Source organism: Rhinolophus sinicus, chromosome 17 (genome assembly GCF_057876585.1).
Source record: "Rhinolophus sinicus isolate RSI-liver-muscle chromosome 17, RSI-T2T, whole genome shotgun sequence".
In the NCBI taxonomy this organism is placed as follows: domain Eukaryota; kingdom Metazoa; phylum Chordata; class Mammalia; order Chiroptera; family Rhinolophidae; genus Rhinolophus; species Rhinolophus sinicus.
The window spans coordinates 196,749,022-196,768,024 of record NC_142517.1 but is presented as its reverse complement, the minus strand read 5'-3'; the positions used below and the strand labels follow the sequence as shown (position 1 = coordinate 196,768,024).

Sequence of the window (19,003 nt, the reverse complement as noted above, 5' to 3'; positions counted from 1 at the left end):
ACTCTTAGCCAAAGCCAGGGTGGGGGAGGCAGCCAATTCCCTGACTCCTTATTGATGGGAGAGCCTGGAGGGAGTGGAAAGCGGGTGGAGGGAAGGGGTGAGTGATGGGTCAGGGAGCAGTATCATGGTTTGTCACTGTGCAATCCTATTGCTCAAAGGCCCATCATCAAACTTGACCTCTAGGTTTGCACACATTTCCCGATCACTACCTTGGGCTCATGTGGGGATGGCTGGGGTAGGTTGTTGTGATAGTTAATTTTATGTGTCAGCTTGCCTGGGCCACCAGGTGACTGGATATTGGGTCAAACATTCTGAATGTGTCTGTAAGGGTGTTTTTGGAGGAGATTAACATTTGGATTGGCAGACAAGTAAAGATTGCCCTTCCGCAGGTGGGTGAGTCTTAGTCAACCAAATGGAGACCTGAATAGAACAAAAGGCTGAGTAAGGGACAATTTTCTCTCTCTCTCTCTCTCTCTCTCTCTCTCTCTCTCTCTCTCTCTCTCTCTCTCCTCTCTCTGCCCAACTGTCTTTGAACTGGGATATTGGTCTTCTCCTGCCTTCAGACTTGGCTTTGACTGGAATTTACACTATCAGCTCTCCTGAGTCTCCAGCTTGCAGGTGTTTGAACTTCTCAGCCTCTATACTCATGTCAGCCAGTTCTTGATCTATCTATCTATCTATCTATCTATCTATCTATCTATCTATCTATCTATCTATCATCTATCTATCTATCATCTATCTTCCCTCTAATTTTCTATTGGTTCTGTTTCTCTGGAGAATCCTAACACAGATGTTATCCTCTTTGCATTCTTGGGGGGCCTTATCTATAGTTAGGAACTCAGTGTCTTTGATTGATGACTGACCTCTACCCTGCACAACCTCTAACTTATGGGAGAGGTAATATAATGTAATGGCTAAGAGCAAGGCTTTTGGGCAGAGTATCAGACAGCAGGAAGCTACACAGCCGTCCCCTTGAACCTGGAGCTGTTGCTGGTATTGAACCCTGCATGCATGGGGTGAAATTTCATGAAGCCCAATTCACTCAAAATGGATCATAGACCTAAATGTAAATATAAAACTTTTAAGAAAAAAGCAGAGAAAATCCTTAGGATCTAGTGCTACACAAAGACTTGTTAGAATTGACACCAAAAGCACCCATAAAGGGAAAGATTGATAAATTGAACCTCATCAAAATTAAAAACTTTTGCTCTGTGCAGGACACTGTTAAGAAGATGAAAAGACAAGCTAAAGACTCAGAGAAAATATCTGCAAACCACTTATCTGACAAAGGACCAGTACCTAGAAATAGAAAAATCTCTTAAAACTCAGCAGTAAAAAACAAACAATTCAATTAGAAATGGGCAAAAACCATGAACAGACATTTCACCAAACAGGATGTCGAGATAGGAGAGAAATACATGAAAAGTCGTTCAGCACCATTAGCCGTTAGGGAAATGCAAATTAGAATCATAATGAGATTTAGCGACGTCCCTAGCAGAATAACCAAAATAAAAAAATAGTCACAACACCCAAAGTAGGAGAGCATGTGGAGAAACTAGATCACGCATGTGTTGCTGATGGGAATGTGAAACGGTATAGCTACCCTGGAAACAGTTTGGGAATTTCCTAAAAAACTGAAGATGCAACTACTATGTGATCCAGCAACTACATTCCTGGGCATTTTTCCCAGATAAATGATGATTTATGTTCCCACAAAAATCTGTCCATGAATTTTTATAGCAGCTTTATTCATAATGGCTCAAACTGGAAACAATCCAGATTGTCTTTCAATAGGTGATTGAGCAAACCATGGGCTATCCATACCGTAAACATACTCCTGGACCTTTATCCCAGAGAAATTAAACCTTACATTCACACAAAAACTTGTATATGGATGTTTATAGCAGCTTTATTCATAATAGCCAGCGCTGGAAACAACCCCTATTGTCCTTCCATAGGAGAATGGTTAAACTGACTACAATACAAACCACAGATTACTACTCAGCAACAAAAGGAACAAACTATTGACCCACACAATCAACTTGAATGAATCTCCAGGAAATTATGCTGAGTGAAAAGAGTCAATCGCAAAGCGTTCCATTTATATAACATTTTGCAATGACAAAGTTTTGGAAATGAAGGTCGAATCAGTGGTTGCCAGTGGGTAGAGATGGGTGAGGTGGGGGGGGCAGAGGAGGTGGGTGTGATTATGAAAGGGCAACTTGAAGGTCCTTGTGGTGTTGAAACTGTTCAGTATCTTTACTGTGGTAGTAGATACACAAACCCACCCATCTGACAAAATTGTACAGAACTTAATACACACACACGCACACACACACACACACACACACACACACGAGATCAAGTAAAACTGGGGAAATCTGAAAAAGATCAGTGGATTGTTTCAATGTCTATATCTTGCATGTATTGAAAACACGGATTCAAACAGATACGTGTATACCCACATTCATAACATTTTTCACAACAGCCAAAAGGCGGAAACAACCCAAATGTCCATCAACAAATGAATAAACAAACTGTGGTATATGCAAACAATGGAATATTATTCAGCCTTAAAAAGGAATGAAATCTGATGCATGCAATAATATGGATGAACCTTGAAAACATGCTAAGTGAAATAAGCCAGACATAAAAAGACAAAAAAATGTATGATTCCACTTGTATAAGGTACCTAGAGTAGGCAAATATATAGAGACAAAAAGTAGAATGATAGATGCCAGGAGCTGGGGGGAAGGGGGAAAAGGGAGTTACTGTTTAATGGATACAGAGTTTTTTTCTAGGATGATAAAAATGTTCTGGAAATGGATAGTGGCGATGGTTGCACACCAATGTGAATATACTTAATGCCACTAAATTATACAACTAAAAATGGTTAAAAGGGTAACTTTTATGTATAGTTTACCACCCAAAAAAGTGGAAAAAAATCATGATTGTAATATTGTATAGTTTCCCAAGATGGTACCATTGGAGGAAAGTGAGCGGGAAAGTGAATTATTTCTTACAAGTACGTGCAAATCTGCAATTATCTGAATTTTTAAAATGGAGGGAAAGACTGTGTCTTATTGAATGATATTATACCTCAATAAAAATTGCCTTAAAAACCTCCCTACCAGAGCCTCTGGAGTCAAATGGCCTGAGTCTGAAGCTTACTGACTAGTGCTATGACTTAGGCAAGTTTCTTAGGCCCTCAGTTTCCTCGCCTGTAAAGTGGGATAAAATCCTTACCTCAAAGAATTTGTATGAGGCTCACTATATACTTGTATGCGTCTATCTCTGTACCGTTAGCTGCTTTTGTAAATTGGGTCTAGGGTGTCGTTGGTCACTGTCAGTTCTTCAGAACTCCAAATGCATTTTCTGTTATAAACCCTGATGCTCGCGACGGTTTCATTCTCAGACTTGTCCCCAAAGACTTTGGATTTAGTGTAGCTCAAACATGGGACATTTGTGATGGTTAAATAGCAGAGGACAATTTATGAGTATCATAAAACAAAAAGGGAAACCACCCAATGAACAAGAATGGGTTTTGTCACAAATTCTGGTTTTGGAGAAACAGCAGATTTAACCAAAGGATTATTAAAGTGAGGAGCATGACCAAGATTCATAAGGCCATGTCTGTAACTTCCAAGGGCCTTCCCAGCCCTGGTTTTCGATTTTGTCATAAAATGTCAAAATGTGAGATTCTTCTTGTAAGACTTCACCTATCTGTGGCATTGTTCTTTGGTTATCTGTTCTCATTCTGGCTTCTTGTGGGAGGGAAAAAAACGCATTCAGGCATTTGCCTAACCCACCTCCAGGGTCTCTCAGTGTCCCAGATTCTGGCAACGCTTTACTTGGGTTCCCAGATCCCTCATCATCTCGTCCTGAACCGCTTGCCTTTGCGCAGACATTCACTGCTCGTGCCTTCTCACCTCCAGGACTTTGCCTATGCTGCTTCTGCTTCAAACATCCTCCACACCCTTTGCCTTCCTTCAGGACTCAGGTCTGGTGTGACTTCCTCCAAGCAGCCTTCCTGGATCTCTCCAGGGCCAGGCTGTGTGCTCCCTCAGCACAGTGCCCTCCCTGTCTACTTAGGCAACTCACAGCAGTGAAGCTGCTGTCAGTGACAATGCAATAGGGAGTGGAACAGTTTCTGGGAGCCTGGGGAAAGGAAAAGACAGTATACAGTCAAGCCTACTCTGGATGTATCTAAAGCAGGAAGATCTCTCTTCTCTGTTCTGGCAATTGATCTGTTTGTCAGAGTGGATTCATACATGGACCTGAGCCAGACTCCCTGGGTCCAAATCCTGGCTCTGCCATTAACCAGGTGTGCGCCTTGACCTTAACCTTTCTCTCCTCTGTAAAATGGGTATAATAATAGAACCCGCCAGATAGGGGTGTTGTGAGAATCATATGAATTATCATGTGTCAAGGGATTAGAATAGTAAGTGCTACATAGGGCTTGCTCTTTTATTATGATTCATTTCCCTCTGCTTCCCTGGGCTCCCACACTAGATCAAGTCAGCATTAAACACTCTAAATTGCATGTATGCATTTCCTTGTTAGCACTTTCCATGGTCTACATTTATCCATGGGATCCTTGAATGACGTCTCGTCTCTTCTAGTCTGTGTGCCATGCAGCAGAACCCAACCCTGATGCCCCCCTAGCAGTCCCACATCCTAGCCTAGTCCCCGGCTCTTCAGAAGTGCCCAACATTTGTTTTTTCTTTGTTCAGAGAAATATATATCTTGGTATTACTAAGCAAGAGGAGGGGGTCATAGAAGTTCCAGGGACAAATGTTGTGATCTAAAAACAAGCCAGTTTTGACACGAGTGTCACAGATCTGGCAGGGAAGTGGCTGGACTCCTTCCCAAGTCACTTGATGAAAGACAGCTCAGCAGAGGAAGGCCCTCCCCTCTCTCCCACTGCTACAGAATATCAGGGGCTCAGGGGGATCTTGGGATCTCTGCATGCATATTCTGGGTGCACTGGGCTGGGTCAGATTCAGTTTCAGTTCTCCACAGAGTAAAAGAACAAGCGAGGGCCTTCTGTGGTCCAGCCCTGCCTGCCTCACAATGACTGAGCACCCTCATCACCAGCCTCTCTTGCCCTCTTGTGCTCTGGCCTAGTTGGCCTCCTGTTTGGTATATGTTAAAACAAACAAAAGCCTAAATGTCGATTTGATGACTGCACTTCTCAGAATATATCCTTAAGGAAATAAATGTTGATGTATGCAACGATTTAGCTACAAGGAAGTTCAACGTAACATTGTTTATGATAGAAAACTAAATAAATAAATAAAAAGGGAGGAAGGGATAGAGATTGGTTACGTTATGGCAAAGCCATGCAAAATAGAAGACTGTGTAATGATAGGGAAATATTTTCAAAATATATTGTTAAATGAAACAGAGCCAGTGAGTTATACCTTAAAAAAAAAAAAGTTACAAAACACGAGGAGATTGGGGTGGGAATCTAGGGAGATTCCAGCTTTATCTGTATGTTATCTAATGTTTGAAACTTTTCAAGAATGTAATTAAGTATGCAATTACTGGTTAATGAGCATCTATTACTATATGATTTTACTTTTGTTAAAATAAATAACGTCCCTTGGAGCCGTAGACCAGATCAAACATTCTATATAAAAGTGCTTGGGCCGGCCCAGAGGCTCAGGCAGTTGGAGCTCCATGCTCCTAACACTGAAGGCTGCTGGTTCGATCTCCACATGGGCCAGTGCCAGATGGCTCAGTTGGTTGGAGCACGGGCGCTCAACTACAAGGTTGCCAGTTCACTCCCGCAGGGAACGGTGGGCTAAGCCCCCTGCAACTAACAAACAGGCAACTGGACCTGGAGCTGAGCTGCACCCTCCACAACTAAGACTGATATGACAACTTGACTTGGAAAAAGCCCTGGAAGTACACACTGTTCCCCAATAAAGTCCTGTTCCCCTTCCCCAATAAAATCTTAAAAAAAAAAAAAAGCGCTTGACAGAGTAAATGCTGAAGAAACACCAGCCCCCTTTATGCATAGAAAAAAGAGTAGAGAGAAAGACTGTTTGCTAATATGTTAAGAACAGCTGCCTCTAGGCAGGGGAATTGAGGTGAATTCACTTTTTCCCTTTGGGTTACCACCCCTTTTTAATTTTTCTCTGATGAACATGTGTTAATATTTCTTTTGAAATAAGGGTAGGGGACAATAAAATATATTATTAAAAATTCTTTAAGGCTCAACTCAAGCTACAGTTCTCCATGAAGCCTGCCTTCCCTGATTCCTGGGTCATGGACCACCCCTCACCCCAGCCTTGTTGATATTGGCTCATATTATTCCCCAGAGTGCAAAGCTTCTCTGAGTCCCTCCTCTCGAAATAGCAGGTCCCGTGAATGACTTGACAGATGGTGGATCCTGCATCCTCACTGCCAGCTGCCTCGGGGCAGTTTGCCTGATATTTGCTACTGAGCAGCAGCCAGCACTGGGCAGAAACAAGCCCCTGCACAGGCTGACATGAAGCAAGGCGCTTAAAGGAGGCGGTGGTGACCTGTCCGTCCTTTTTTCTCCCGGAGCCGGCAAATGGGGACTCTGCCCGCAGTTTGGGGGTTCCTGCGTATCAGTGGGAATGTTTGGGAGAGGGAGAATATCAGGGGAGGGAGAGTTTGGGAGACTTGGGAGGAGATGAGCAAAGCCAGTGATGGTCCAAATCCCTTCCCCATCACCCCCTCCCCGCACGTCATCTTCTCTTTTTCTTTGGGGTGGGGGGGATCGCGCAGTCATGCTAAGTGGTACCCAGAAAGATCTGGGTGCCAAGAAGCCCCACCCTTCCACCCCTGCTAACCTAGTGACCAAGAGGGTGGGTTTTGGAATCCAACCTCCAGGTTTGAATCCTGCTTCGCACGTGCTAACTCTGCGAGTTACGTAATCTTTCTGTGTCTCTATTTTCTTATCTGTAAAACCGGGATAATGATGATAATAGCATTTAGGAAGAAAGGCTGAAAATCGCTCGTTTAACGCTCTTCGTGGTTTCTATTCTTAGCCAAGACGAAACCGCAGCTCAGAAGGTGCGCGTCCCGGGTGCGTCCCGCCCGCGTCCCAGCCGGGCGGCGCCGGCTTCCTGCCCAGTACCCGCCCGCGGGGCCCAAGTCCAGCCGCGCTCCGGGCCTAGAGGAACTCCGGGTCCAGCAAGCCGAAGGGGCTGGGCCGGTTGGAGGAGCGCAAGCCAGGGGTGGGCGGCCAGCTCAACGCGAAGGGGCCGAAGTGCTCGGCGGCGAAGGTGACCACGTCGGCCGGCTGGCGCAGCAGCAGGAAGAGCAGGAAGTCGGAGACGAGCGCTTTGGCCTCCGGATGCTGCTGCAGGTACCTGGTGTGGCTGAGGCGCAGCTGCTCCTGGCGGGGACGGAGCCTGAGCCAGACCCATGACCCCCGCGCCCCGGGAAGCGCCCTACTTCGCTCCAAGGAGCGATTAGGGACATTGAGACCTCGCAGCCTCCTGGGCTGTGCATTGCAACCGGGCACGAAGAGTGATCAGTATTGGTGGAATTTATGTTGGGGGGCGGGGAAGGGGGGGAGAATGGGACCCCGGGCTGCAGCCTCTCTTCACCTTCCGATCCAGGAACCTCGAGTATAGCTCCATGTCCTCCTCCCACATCAGGGGCTTCTTCTCAAACACCGGGCGAGGCTCAATCTCATCTGGGTGGGAGGGAGGGAGGATGCGTACCCCCACCCCAGAACCTTTCTTGGATGCACAGGGTGCCCAATAACACCCAAACTGCAGGCTCAGGTAAAACCCCAGGGTTCTGCCCATATGGGTAGAGTTTCTGGAAGGGGGTTCCAGCAAAATGATCCTCCCCTAATTGTCATGAAGTCTGGCTGGAAGGCAAAGCTTCTCCATGTGATGACCTCTGGCCAGGAACCCAACCATGACACTCAATCCAGCCCCTGCGCCCAGGTTTCCCCTTCACTCTCCACCAGCCAGAGGCTTCACTCACCCTCCTCCCTAATGATGGGCATCTTGGTGACCACGCAGCAGCCGGGGAAGCCCACCTGGACTCTCTTGGCCAGGTGCCTGGAGAGCAACACAGGAGAAGGTGTGTCTATACCCACTCCCTTGAGAGCTGTCCTGGGGGCTTCGCTTTACTTCTGTATCCCTGCCAATCCCCCACTTGTCTTTGAGTTTCCAGGTCAAGTTCATTTCTAGATTCCCAGATAACAGCCCCTGCTTTTCAAGGTGGGTACTGGTCCCACCCCTAGAGATGCACGCAGTGTGCCAGGGCTGGACTGGGACCTTGAGAGATATAAGCACTGAAAAATTCATGACCCTCCTGCTATATGTGACACGCAAAATAGAAACAGCTAAGTTATGAAGCAAGGAAGGCTAAGGACATTCTGATTACTTTTTTCCGGTGTAGTGACTATGTCAATACTTCTTTGGAAGTGTCAAAAGGCAAATTCTTCCCCCACTCCTGAATTTCTCATGGTTTGGTGCCTGTGCTTTGCTGGTGACAGCTGGGCAGGGTGCCAGAATGCTTCTCCCACCCAGCATGTTGATTTTCATTGTATGTTGAGTTGTTCAAACCTTGGCGTTTTTCAAAGTGACACTCAACACCTATGGCAGCTGCTTTAGGCCCCGTGGAGGTGGAGTGAAAGTCCTCAGCCATTTAGGGCTCTTTGGTGAGGTTTGGGAGGCACGGTGAGAATCAGGAGAATGAACAAATGAAGAAAGGATGAATGAGGTGTGTAAAGCAGGGGCACTTAGATCTCAACAGCAACTCTTCTTGGTGGTGTCCCCAGAAGCGGTACTCGTCCTTGGCCCCAGCAGCCTCCATCGCCGAGCACCCAGGCTTGTGCTCAACGCTGCCCCCCTTGGCCCCGGGTCAGTAGCTCACCCATCAGGCAGCAGGTAGAACTGGCAGGACATGGGGATGCCCTCCTCGGAGTGTACAGTCTGTTCCACGATGAACACTTCCACCTGCTGATGGTCCACCTGGATGGTCTGGGAGCCCAGGGCTTGCTGGCAGCAGCCAAAATGGAGGGAAGGAGGTGAGATGGATGCCTACCAGGGTCTCCCCCCAAATCTCACCCTGGCCCTTCTCTCCGTCTTGCAGCTTCATTCCTTGTTCACCAGTGATAAGCAACGCTTGGTTCTCCAGACACTCAGTTACTACAAGATTTGAGTTAAGGGTCCTTTCATAAATAGCCGGATCCTATCCCAACCCCTCCCTATCCCCTCTCCATCACCAAGTGCTTCTAGATGGTAGATTCTGTTACAGGGATGAGGATTAACCAATCAGGTGTGAGTAGGGAGGGGCATGGGCTATTGGAGTGGTGGGGGGCAGGGAGGCTCTGGGGAGTGGGACTAGACTGAGATTTGTGGTCACTTCAGGCCCATGCAGCTGTTGGGGGGGAATGCTAACATAAGACACATGTTTCAAAGAAAGTGGGGGGAAATGGCATGTGCCTGTTTGTGTCAAACACTTGCTGTTTGTCAGGTTTCTGAGAGAGAAGACTAGAAGGTCATTTACAAAGTTAGTCAAATCTGCCCGCAAAGTGTGTGTTCAGAGGAGCAGCTTTAAAATCACATATTGCAGGAAGTCCTACGTATGTTGATAATGAAAAATTAGACGAAATAAAATTTATAAAGAAGAAACACCCTTACCAGGGTTTAGCCATAGTAAAAGAATATTTAAGCGCACTTGGAGATATTGCATTGCCTGATGTTAAATATATGTCTTTAAAAGCAGCCCCCCACGATGTTTATTTCTCTTGGACTGACTTTTGTGCAAAAACTGTTGCTTCCCTCAACTGTTCACACCTTTTGTCCCTCTCACTCACTCCACCTGCCCCACACTTGATCTTCTCTCGAACAAATACAGTCTTGCTTTCTCCTGCCTTTGGAAATCCCACCCCCTGGCCCCAGTTTTATCCCCATCCCACCCCCTCTTCCACTCCACAGCTGTCTCTTCTCCCACTTCAGTGTTCGCCATGCCCCTTCTAGTTTGCCCCCAGGTCAAGTCCCCTGCCTGGGGAGACCCCTCACGTAGGTGGAATAGCAGAGTTTGCCCTCCGTGTCCAAGGCCAGGAAGCGGGCATCACTGGGCACCATCCGCCGCCAGGCCATCACCCTCAGCAACAGTAGGTTGGCAGATTCGGAGATGAAGCCCGCAACTGAGTGCCAGGGGAAAAACGTCACTTCGGTCTTCACTTCCTGTTCAGGACAAATCTGGGTTAGGAATGTTGCGCTGGGAGGGGGCAGAGAGGGTAGACAAGCCAGGTGTTGGGCGTGGGGTCCTCGCTGAGTCCCCACTCCAGGCTCCCAGCCTGACATAATCTGGCCCCTGCTCCTGGTTTCAAGAGGATGTGGAGGACGGCTCCCACTCACCTCACCCTCCTTGATCCTTCTGGTCATGGCCAGCTGGTCCGCCTGCTTTAGCAAACTCACCTTCCGTTCCATGGGGAGGATGTGAAACTAAGGACCAGAACATGGACAGGAGAATCAGGGACTAACCAGATTGTATAAGAACAGGACTCCCCACAGATCACCTTATCCATTCTTCTTTATAAATGAGAAAACCAAGAGGAGTTTTGGATAGAAAACTTTCCACATGTAATAAAGCCCAGGAATAGAAGTCAGATTATGGTTTCTGTGGGGAGGTCGTTAGGCAAGAGTAGCTTCCAATGTGTAAACCGGTCACATTCCAGAAGTTAATGAAGTGGCTGGGGCTGGTTGTGAGGGGCACAGAGCGGGAGAATTTGGAAGTGAAGTGGTGACAGGCCCTTGGAAAAGGCCAGGCTCTGGGAAAGGTCAGCCCGCATGGGCTGACCAGGAAGCTGCTAGGCTCTCAGCCTAGAAGGGGTCCAGAGGCAGGGGCGGGACCGAGCCTTTGTAGATTAGGAGAAGGTCATCAGAAGCAAGCTGCTGATCTCCAGTCCCCTGGATGGACTGGTTTCCAAGTTGTGTGTGGTGGGAGAATCTCAGGGTAACTGGAGAAAAAGGTAGGGTGACAGTTCACTGAGTTCCCCTTTCCTCTCACCCCTCCCTCCAGGGTCTCTATTCTGTCAGCCTGGATTAGGGTCAAGGTTGGAGGCCCCAGGAGGTACCTTGATGAACTCCTGACTATGTTGTTCCTTGATCTCCAAGTTCCATGAGAGATAGCCTGAGGTGGAGGGAGGGGAAGAGTTCCGTCACAGGAGACAGGGTTGAGGATTGCAGGAGAGGAGGGTGGTGGCTCAGGCTGGAGGATTTGGGTATTGTGTGGCTACAGGAAAAACTAAGCGGTGCTCTAGTCTTGAGTCTGTAGCTGTGATTAATGTCCCTGTCACCCCCCACCTCCCACACACCCTCTGTGCCTCATTCTGGTCCCAAGAGGAAGTCCAAGGGTTGGTCCTGAGTAAAGGTCCTGGGATGGGGTGGAGGCAGTAGAGGAAGGATGTGGTGAAGGGCGTCAGGCAGCAGGGACTCTACCCAGGAGAGAGTTTCCACAGAGCGTCTTGTCCATGAAGCCTTTGCTGTAGGCATGCACGAGGGGGCAATGCAACAGGTCCCCCGAGACGTCTTTGTGATTCCCTCTCTGCACGTCAATGGTCAGCTCTCCCTGAGGCTCCCCTGTGTTGGAGACCATGGCCAGAGTCTCGGAGAAAAACAGCATCTGTAGCTCCTCCTGCCCTAGGGTGAGGGTTCCGTGGGGACAGAGAAAGCCCAGCTCTTAGGCCTCAACTCTCTGAACCCTGGCCTCCAGTGTCCCACCCCCTCCCCATCCACGTCTTCTAGGCAGCCCCTGCCTCCCCTCCACTGGCCTCTCCAGCAGCCAGCAGGTGAAGGCGCACTCCCACCACCCCATGGCCCTGGGGTCTTCCTTTGAAAAATATCAACAAATATCAACCCTTTCTGAGTCCCAGGAGAATCAAGGCTGAGAGAGACAGGGCCAGGTCTGGGCCTTCTCTCTTCGGTCCTCTCCAGACGTGTGCCCTGGCCCCCACCACACACCCATAGCCCAGGCTCACTGAGGGAGTTGAGGAAGTGAATGGCTTCAGCATTGGCCTCTGGGGGTGGCAGACTCTCTGGGGCTGAGGCCTGGTGGTCCTTGGCTCTGGGGCCTACATGGGGAGGAGAGGACAAGATGGCAGACCTTGGGGAGAAGGAAATGGGTAGGACAGGGGTTCCAAGAACATAATCCGCCAAGGCAGCCCCAGGATGGATTGTGAGGGAGAAGATGGCCCTCCCCTTTCTAGCACCAGCAGCCCTCTTCCTACCTGTGGATTGAACTTTAGAGGACATGCTGCCTGCTGTCTGCTACAGAGTCTGTATCCAGCTGTCTCCATGGTAACGGGGCGCTAGCTACCAACTCTTAAAGGGCCATCAATCCATTTCACTAAATACCCAGACCTTAGAGGAAATGGTAGGAACTATGTGTTAGCCAGAGGTATTGTCCAGCAGAGGGAGCATTTGACGTTCTTAAAAGGCAGGGGATGACATGGGTCGTTAGAATTACCTTAGAAACTTCACACACATTACCCGGAGTGAGATTTTTACTGATATATCCCCTCGCGCAAGGGAAGTAAGAGAAAAAATAAACATGTGGGATTACATCAAATTAAAAAGCTTTTTCACAGCAAAGGAAATCATCAATAAAACAAAAAGGGATCCTGCTGAATGGGAAAAGATATTTGCCAATGATATATCTGATAAGGGGTTAATATCACAAATTTATTAAAAAACTCACTCAACTCAACTCCAAAAAAACAAACAACCCAATTAAAAACTGGGCAGAGGACATGAAGAGACATTTTTCTAAAAAGGACATACAGATGGCAAACAGACATATGAAGAAATGCTCAACCTCACTAACCATCAGAGAAATGCAAATAAAAACCACAATGAGATACCACCTCACCCCAGTCAAAATGGCTATCATCAATAAATCAACAAACAACAAGTGCTGGCGCGGATGTGGAGAAAAGAGAACTCTTGTGCACTGTTGGTGGGAATGCAGATTGGTGCAGCCACTATGGAAAACAGTATGGAGGTATCTCAAAAATCTGAAAACGGAGCTACCTTATGATCCAGCAATTCCACTCCTAGGTATCTATCCGGGGAAATTCAAAACTCCAATTCAAAAATCTTTATGCACTCCTGTGTTTATTGCAGCACTATATACAATAGCCAAGACATGGAAACAACCGAAATGCCCCTCGGTAGATGACTGGATTAAGAAACTGTGGTACATTTATACAATGGAGTATTACGCAGCCATAAAGAAGAAAGAAATCTTACCATTTGCAACAACATGGATGGACCTAGAGAACATTATGTTAAGTGAAATAAGTCAGAGAAAGACAAATACCATATGATCTCACTTATATGCAGAATCTAAAGAAAAGAATAAGTGAATGAACTAATCAGAAACAGTTTTGGAGACATAGAGGAAAAACTGAGGGTTGCTACAGGGGCAGGGGGGTGGGGATAAGGGGGAATGTGAGAGATTTAGAAAATAGTCGGTAACCACAAGATGGCCACGAGGTTTTGAAAATTAATTTGGGGAATGTAATCAATAATGTAAAGATTTTGTAGGGTATCCGATGGACACATGTCCCATTTGGGAGACCACCTCAGGGATGATGTAGATGCCTGATCTCTGCATGGTACACCTGAAGCTGAACAATAATGAATGCCAACTATAATTATATATATATATATATATATATATATATATATATATATATATACATATACATATATATATATATGTATATATGTATATATATGTATATATATGTATATATGTATGTATATGGTTACAGGAAGCGGAGTACAGCATTAGGAATAGAGACAGTGGAAATGTAATGGCTCTGTGTGATGTCAGAGGGATAGTGGATGGGGGGGAGGGGGGTTCACACAGTGTGAGGGATATAAATGATAAACGTCTAAGTTTTGCTTTGTCTTGTGCACCTGACTAATAAAATTATATTTAAAAAAAAAAGAATTACCTTAGAAGTTGTGGCTCTGAATCAGACATGGCCTCACATGCACAGAACCCAACTAGATGCTGTGTGAACAGCACTACACGTTGGAGCCCTGACATGTAACAGTGATGGAGATCAGAGCGACAATCACAACAAACTCATGACCCTGCCAACCATAGGCCAGGCATTGTTCCATAGGGCCTCACACACATAGCTCAGTGTTCAGAAGAACCCTGTGAGCAGGTACTTTTCCCCTCCGTTTTATGGCTAAGAAAACTGAGGCACCGAGAGGTTAAATGTCTTCCCAAGGTCACACAGCGAGTAACTGGCAGAGCCAGGATTCAACCCAAGGAAGTCTGGCTCCAGAGTAAGACAGAATTCAGAGAAAAATGAAGCAATAAACAGATGATACATTGAACCCAAACAAGTGGTACCATAACATGGGTAGTAATTAGAGACAAAAGCTTGAAAATTGAATTATGCTGTACGCAAACCCCAGGTTGTGGGCTCTCTGAGCCCCACCTTATAAGTGTTAGAGTCTGTGTCATAGTGGCTATAAAAAGGGGCTCAGACTGATAGTTACGGTCCCAGAAAAGAAAAACATTGGCAGGAGGTGAGGGGATGGGTGAAAAAGGTGAAGGGCATTAAGAAGTACAAACTGCCAGTTGTATAATAAGCCACGGGAATGGAAAGTACAGCACAAGGAATGGAGTCAATAATATTGTAATAACTATGTCCGGTGACAGATGGGTACTGATGTAGCGAGGTGATCACTTCATAAGGTATGTAAATATCTAATCACTATGTTTTCACTTGAAACGAATATAATATTGTATGTCAACTGTAGTTTAAAATTAAATAAATAAAAGGCAAATCTTGTCATGAAGCCTCATCATCAAGTCACCTAAGGAGTTCTGTGTCCCCCGCGTCGCCACCCCCTGCCATTTACTTGGGAAGGTAATCTTCAAATAGCTTCCTACTAGGTAACTATCTATCAACTTCAGGAAGATTTAGAATTATGTGGAGAATAGCTTAAGAGAAACAAACAGTGTTACTATTTTTTGTGTTACATGGTGCATATTTGGTATTTCAAGTTCTTGAAATGTTTAAAATAATTTGGCATGGTAGGGTGCTTAAAAGATAGCCCTGGTGATTCTAATTTAAATGAGGCAATTGAATAGTTGATTTAGACTGTTCTTTGAAGTTAAATTATCACTGTGATTGTAAAAACATTTTTAAAAAACCTTCACATGTACTATATTTATATGTTTAGTTATTAGATTGCAATAAAAGCACTTGGGAGGCTGGTCTGTCAGTCAATTGTTTTATTTAAAAAAATTTCGGGGGCAGCCAGATAGCTCAGTTGGTTAGAGCACTAGCTCTTAACAACAGGGTTGCCGGTTCGATTCCCACATGGGCCAGAGAACTGCGCCCTCCCCAATCAGCCTGAAGACAACGAGCTGCAGCTGAGCTTCCAGAGGGGCAGCAGATGGCTCAGTGGGTTAGAGCAGCCACTTAGAGCACTAGCCCTCAACAACAAACGGTGACTGGACTTGGAGCTGAGCTGTGCCCTCCACAACTAGTTTGAAGGACAATGACTTGGAGCTGATGGGCCCTGAAGAAACACAGTGTCCCCCAATATTCCCCAATTAAAAAAAATTTTTTAAGAGAATTGAATTCTTCTTTCTTAATTTTTTTCCAGCTTTTCTGAGATATAATTAACATATAGCAATCAATTGCTTTACAAAAGGAAATACAGTAATCTACATATACAGAGGCTGCCAAAAAAAATGTACACACATTTTAAGAAAGGAAAACACTGTATTAAAATTGTAATACTCAATATATACCAATAACAAAAGATGAATACAAGTCATGGGGACACATTTTTGACACCCCCAGTGTATAGAAAGAATAAGGGGAATATAAGCTGCTGAAAGAGGTTTTAACTTTAAAAAAAGGACCAATTAGTAATCAACCCCCCTTAGAAGTTATTAATATTCAGTAGATTTATGATTAGAATGATATGACTAAAAAAAAGAAGAATGACATGACTATAAGTTGAATTTAAAAGTTTTTGAAATGTTTTAAAAATTAAAACATTTTAACTAAGAAATTGAGTATTAATTTTTAAAAGCCAAAGTGAATTCTGAGGAACAAGCCTTCCTCTGCACGTGAGCCACCAGTAACATTAGGAAACTTCACCACTGCTTTGGAAAGCAGTTTGTTAGTTCCTCAAAAAGTTAAACGTGGAGTTACTATATGACTCCTAGGTACATACCCAAGAGAACTGAAAATATCTAAGTACACAAAAACTCGTACACAGATATTCACAGCACTATTATGTATAATAGCCGAAAAGTGAAAACAACCCAACTATCCATCAACTGACGAATGGATAAGCAAAATGTGGTATACAAATACAATGGAATATTATTAGAAGGAATAAAGGAATAAAGTACTGACACATGCTACAATGTGAATGAACCTTGAAAACATGTTGAGTGAAAGAAGCCAGTCACGACCACATATTGCATGCTTCTATTTATATGACATGTCCAGTAACAAAAGACCACATATTGCATGATTCTATTTATACGACACGTTCAGAATAGACAAATCTAGAGACGGAAAGAGATCAGTGGTTGCCCAGTGTGGGGGTGCATGGAGACAGGGAGTGACATCAAACGGGCACAGGGTTTCTTTCCTGGATGTTGAAAATGTTCTAAAATTAGACGGCGGTGATGGTCGCAAAACTGTGCATGTACTAAAACCCATTGAATTAGACACTTTAAAAGGGTGAATTTTGTGTTATGCAAATTATCTCAATAAAGTTGTTAATAAAAAATAAAGCATTTAAATAAAATCTAAAAAAAGCAAACCCTATTGCTTTCATATGTAAATTACATCAAGTTTGACAACATCTTTTTGATTATTAGGACAACGTTCAAAATAAAAATAAGCAAATTGTGGTCTAAATGCACTTTAAGGGGTGCCCTTGTAGTTCCCCCACCTATTGTCCCCTGCCCATCTCCCTTCGGAGCTCTCCCTCCCCTCTCCTTGGTCAGGCCCCTCTAGGTGCCTAGGATCCTACCTGCCCATCCTCATTAGCTGGTGTTCTCAGCTCTCTCACATACACATCCCTCCCCCACTTCCTCCCCCTTGGTGCTGGCTATTTCCTGCCAGCTGCTGGGGAAGAAAGCAATTTGGCAAAGTAGCTCACAGCAGGATCAACATCAGTTTGTCTGTTTATTAATCCTCTGGAAGAGATCTATCAAGGTCATTTGTTTTTTAAACTTTTATTTGTTTATTTTAAGTGAGTTGTTCCAGGACCTGTCAGCTCCAAGTCAAGTAGTTGTTTCAATCTTGTTGCAGAGGGCGCAGCTCACAGTGGCCCATGTGGGGATCAAACTGGCAACCCTGGTGTTACGAGCTCGGTGCTCTAACCAATTGAGCCAACCGGCCAGCCCTGTCAAAGACATTTGTTATTGTCCTCTCATTAGGGCCAGTGGGAGGACACTCTAGCGTGGGTTGACATGCTAGCTATGCGGCTGTGTTGGGCAGGTTGGCCTCTCTGAGCCTGTGACACGGACAGCCTGTACCCGTTCAGCTGCTGGGGTGGGCATCTACTGAACAACCACCACCAACGTAGAGGGGGCTCACAATGTGCCCAGCTCTGCAAGTAGTCACTCATCTATTCCTCACAATCAGCTTCTAAGGCGGTGCTAGCATCATCCCCATTGGACAGATGAGAAATTGAGGCACAGAAAGGTTAAGTAACATGCCCAAGTTTACCCAGTTAATAAGTGGAATAGGTGGACTCTGACCCAGACGGGCTGGTTCCAAAGTCCATGTTTTAACCACTTTGTTCTATTGCCTCTGACAGACAAGCCCTAAGGTCATTAATAACAGTAAGAGGAGGGAGAGGCTGCTATTCACTGCATAGCACTGTGGGTCTTCTTCAGTTCTCCCAGCCACTCCAGAATGAGCCCCGGGATATGAGTCACCTGTCTGGTGTTACCCTCGGACAGAGGCAGACCCTATATTCGTTTCCAGACCAGTCCAATTCCAAGTCCTTTTTCTTTCTACCACCCTGTCCAGACTTTGCTGGAGCCTAGGGTTTACTGACCAGGGTTATGACCAGCAGGTTCCTACCCATTTTCGAAGGCTCCACCTGTGGCCAAGGCCTCCCCCCCCCCACACACACACACATATACACACAGGCCTCTTCAGTCTACATGTTCACGTCTGCAACTTCCCTTATTCTCTGTTCGCCATGGGATGCCTAAGGCTGCCCCACACTCCCTTTCTCCTTTTGTACCTCTGGAGAGACAGCCTGTGATTCAGGAAAACAATAGAAAAAATGAACTGCTTGCTGGTTATGTTTTAAATTACATATTAAAATTACACCTTGGAGGCCATATGTCTGTCTGCATTTCTTCTCCATAATTAATTATAACACTAGAAACCTGATGTAGCATTTTTCAAAGTGACTTCATATACTTTTTTTCATCTGACTCTTTTAATAGCCTCCAGTTAGTGGAATTGTTAGTGAAGGTGTATGATTTTATTGCCTTGTATCATTTCTGGTATTAGACCCCCTATTCCTTTAGAGGGCCCTTTCCCCACTCCTAGTGCACTGTGTTTTAGTTGAGTCTGACATTGCCCTTGCAGGTGTGGTCACGTGACCTAATCTGGCCAGTCAGAGAGGTCCATTTACCTAACCCCTATGATTGGTTCAGGGTTGGGCACATGACCCAAGCTGGGCCAGTGAAACTCACTCTCTGGGATTATGGGAGGTTCTGCTAGGTTGGATGAACTAGTAGCTTGGAACTTCTAGGAGCATCTTTCCACTGTAGGAGAAAGCCTGACACCGATATGGAAGACAGCAGAGCTAAATGACGGGCATCCTGTTCATCTTCATGCCTAAAGTCACCGTGACAGAATTCCAAACTTCTCAATTTCATGAGCTGATAAATTTCCCTTTTGGTTTGAACTTCTGTTTGTCACTTGCACCTGAAAGCGTTCTGACTTATTCAAGATTGTCTTCTCCATTGG

At 45.5% G+C, this 19,003-nt stretch overlaps 1 protein-coding gene across 3 annotated transcripts; it reads right to left on the bottom strand.

The window, feature by feature from the left end:
* Positions 1 to 6,989: 6,989 nt before the first annotated feature.
* On the bottom strand, positions 6,990 to 12,370 carry CATIP (ciliogenesis associated TTC17 interacting protein). 3 transcript variants are annotated; one of them, XM_019741868.3, is made up of 10 exons: positions 12,236 to 12,370; positions 11,987 to 12,079; positions 11,448 to 11,648; positions 11,084 to 11,139; positions 10,365 to 10,451; positions 10,023 to 10,190; positions 8,872 to 8,996; positions 7,975 to 8,051; positions 7,587 to 7,675; positions 6,990 to 7,372 (listed from the first exon to the last, which is right to left on the bottom strand). In XM_019741868.3, exons 1-10 carry the CDS (start codon positions 12,258 to 12,260, stop codon positions 7,148 to 7,150), a joined length of 1,146 nt encoding a protein of 381 aa, XP_019597427.3. In that variant the 5' UTR covers positions 12,261 to 12,370; the 3' UTR covers positions 6,990 to 7,147. The 3 variants fall into 3 exon arrangements, with proteins under 3 accessions (XP_019597427.3, XP_019597422.3, XP_088649896.1); XM_019741863.3 differs by having other exon boundaries at positions 10,023 to 10,451; XM_088793770.1 differs by having other exon boundaries at positions 11,987 to 12,260.
* Between the last annotated feature and the right edge of the window lie 6,633 nt (positions 12,371 to 19,003).

Excerpts from the sequence above, each read along its gene's own strand:
- CATIP (XM_019741863.3), bottom strand. The coding sequence starts at position 12,260 with ATGTCCTCTAAAGTTCAATCCACAG. Across the intron at positions 7,676-7,974 it reads GCCCATCATTAGGGAGGAGG|ATGAGATTGAGCCTCGCCCG; the intron begins GTGAGTGAAGCC and ends CCTCCCACCCAG. Across the intron at positions 7,373-7,586 it reads CGAGGTTCCTGGATCGGAAG|GAGCAGCTGCGCCTCAGCCA; the intron begins GTGAAGAGAGGC and ends CGTCCCCGCCAG.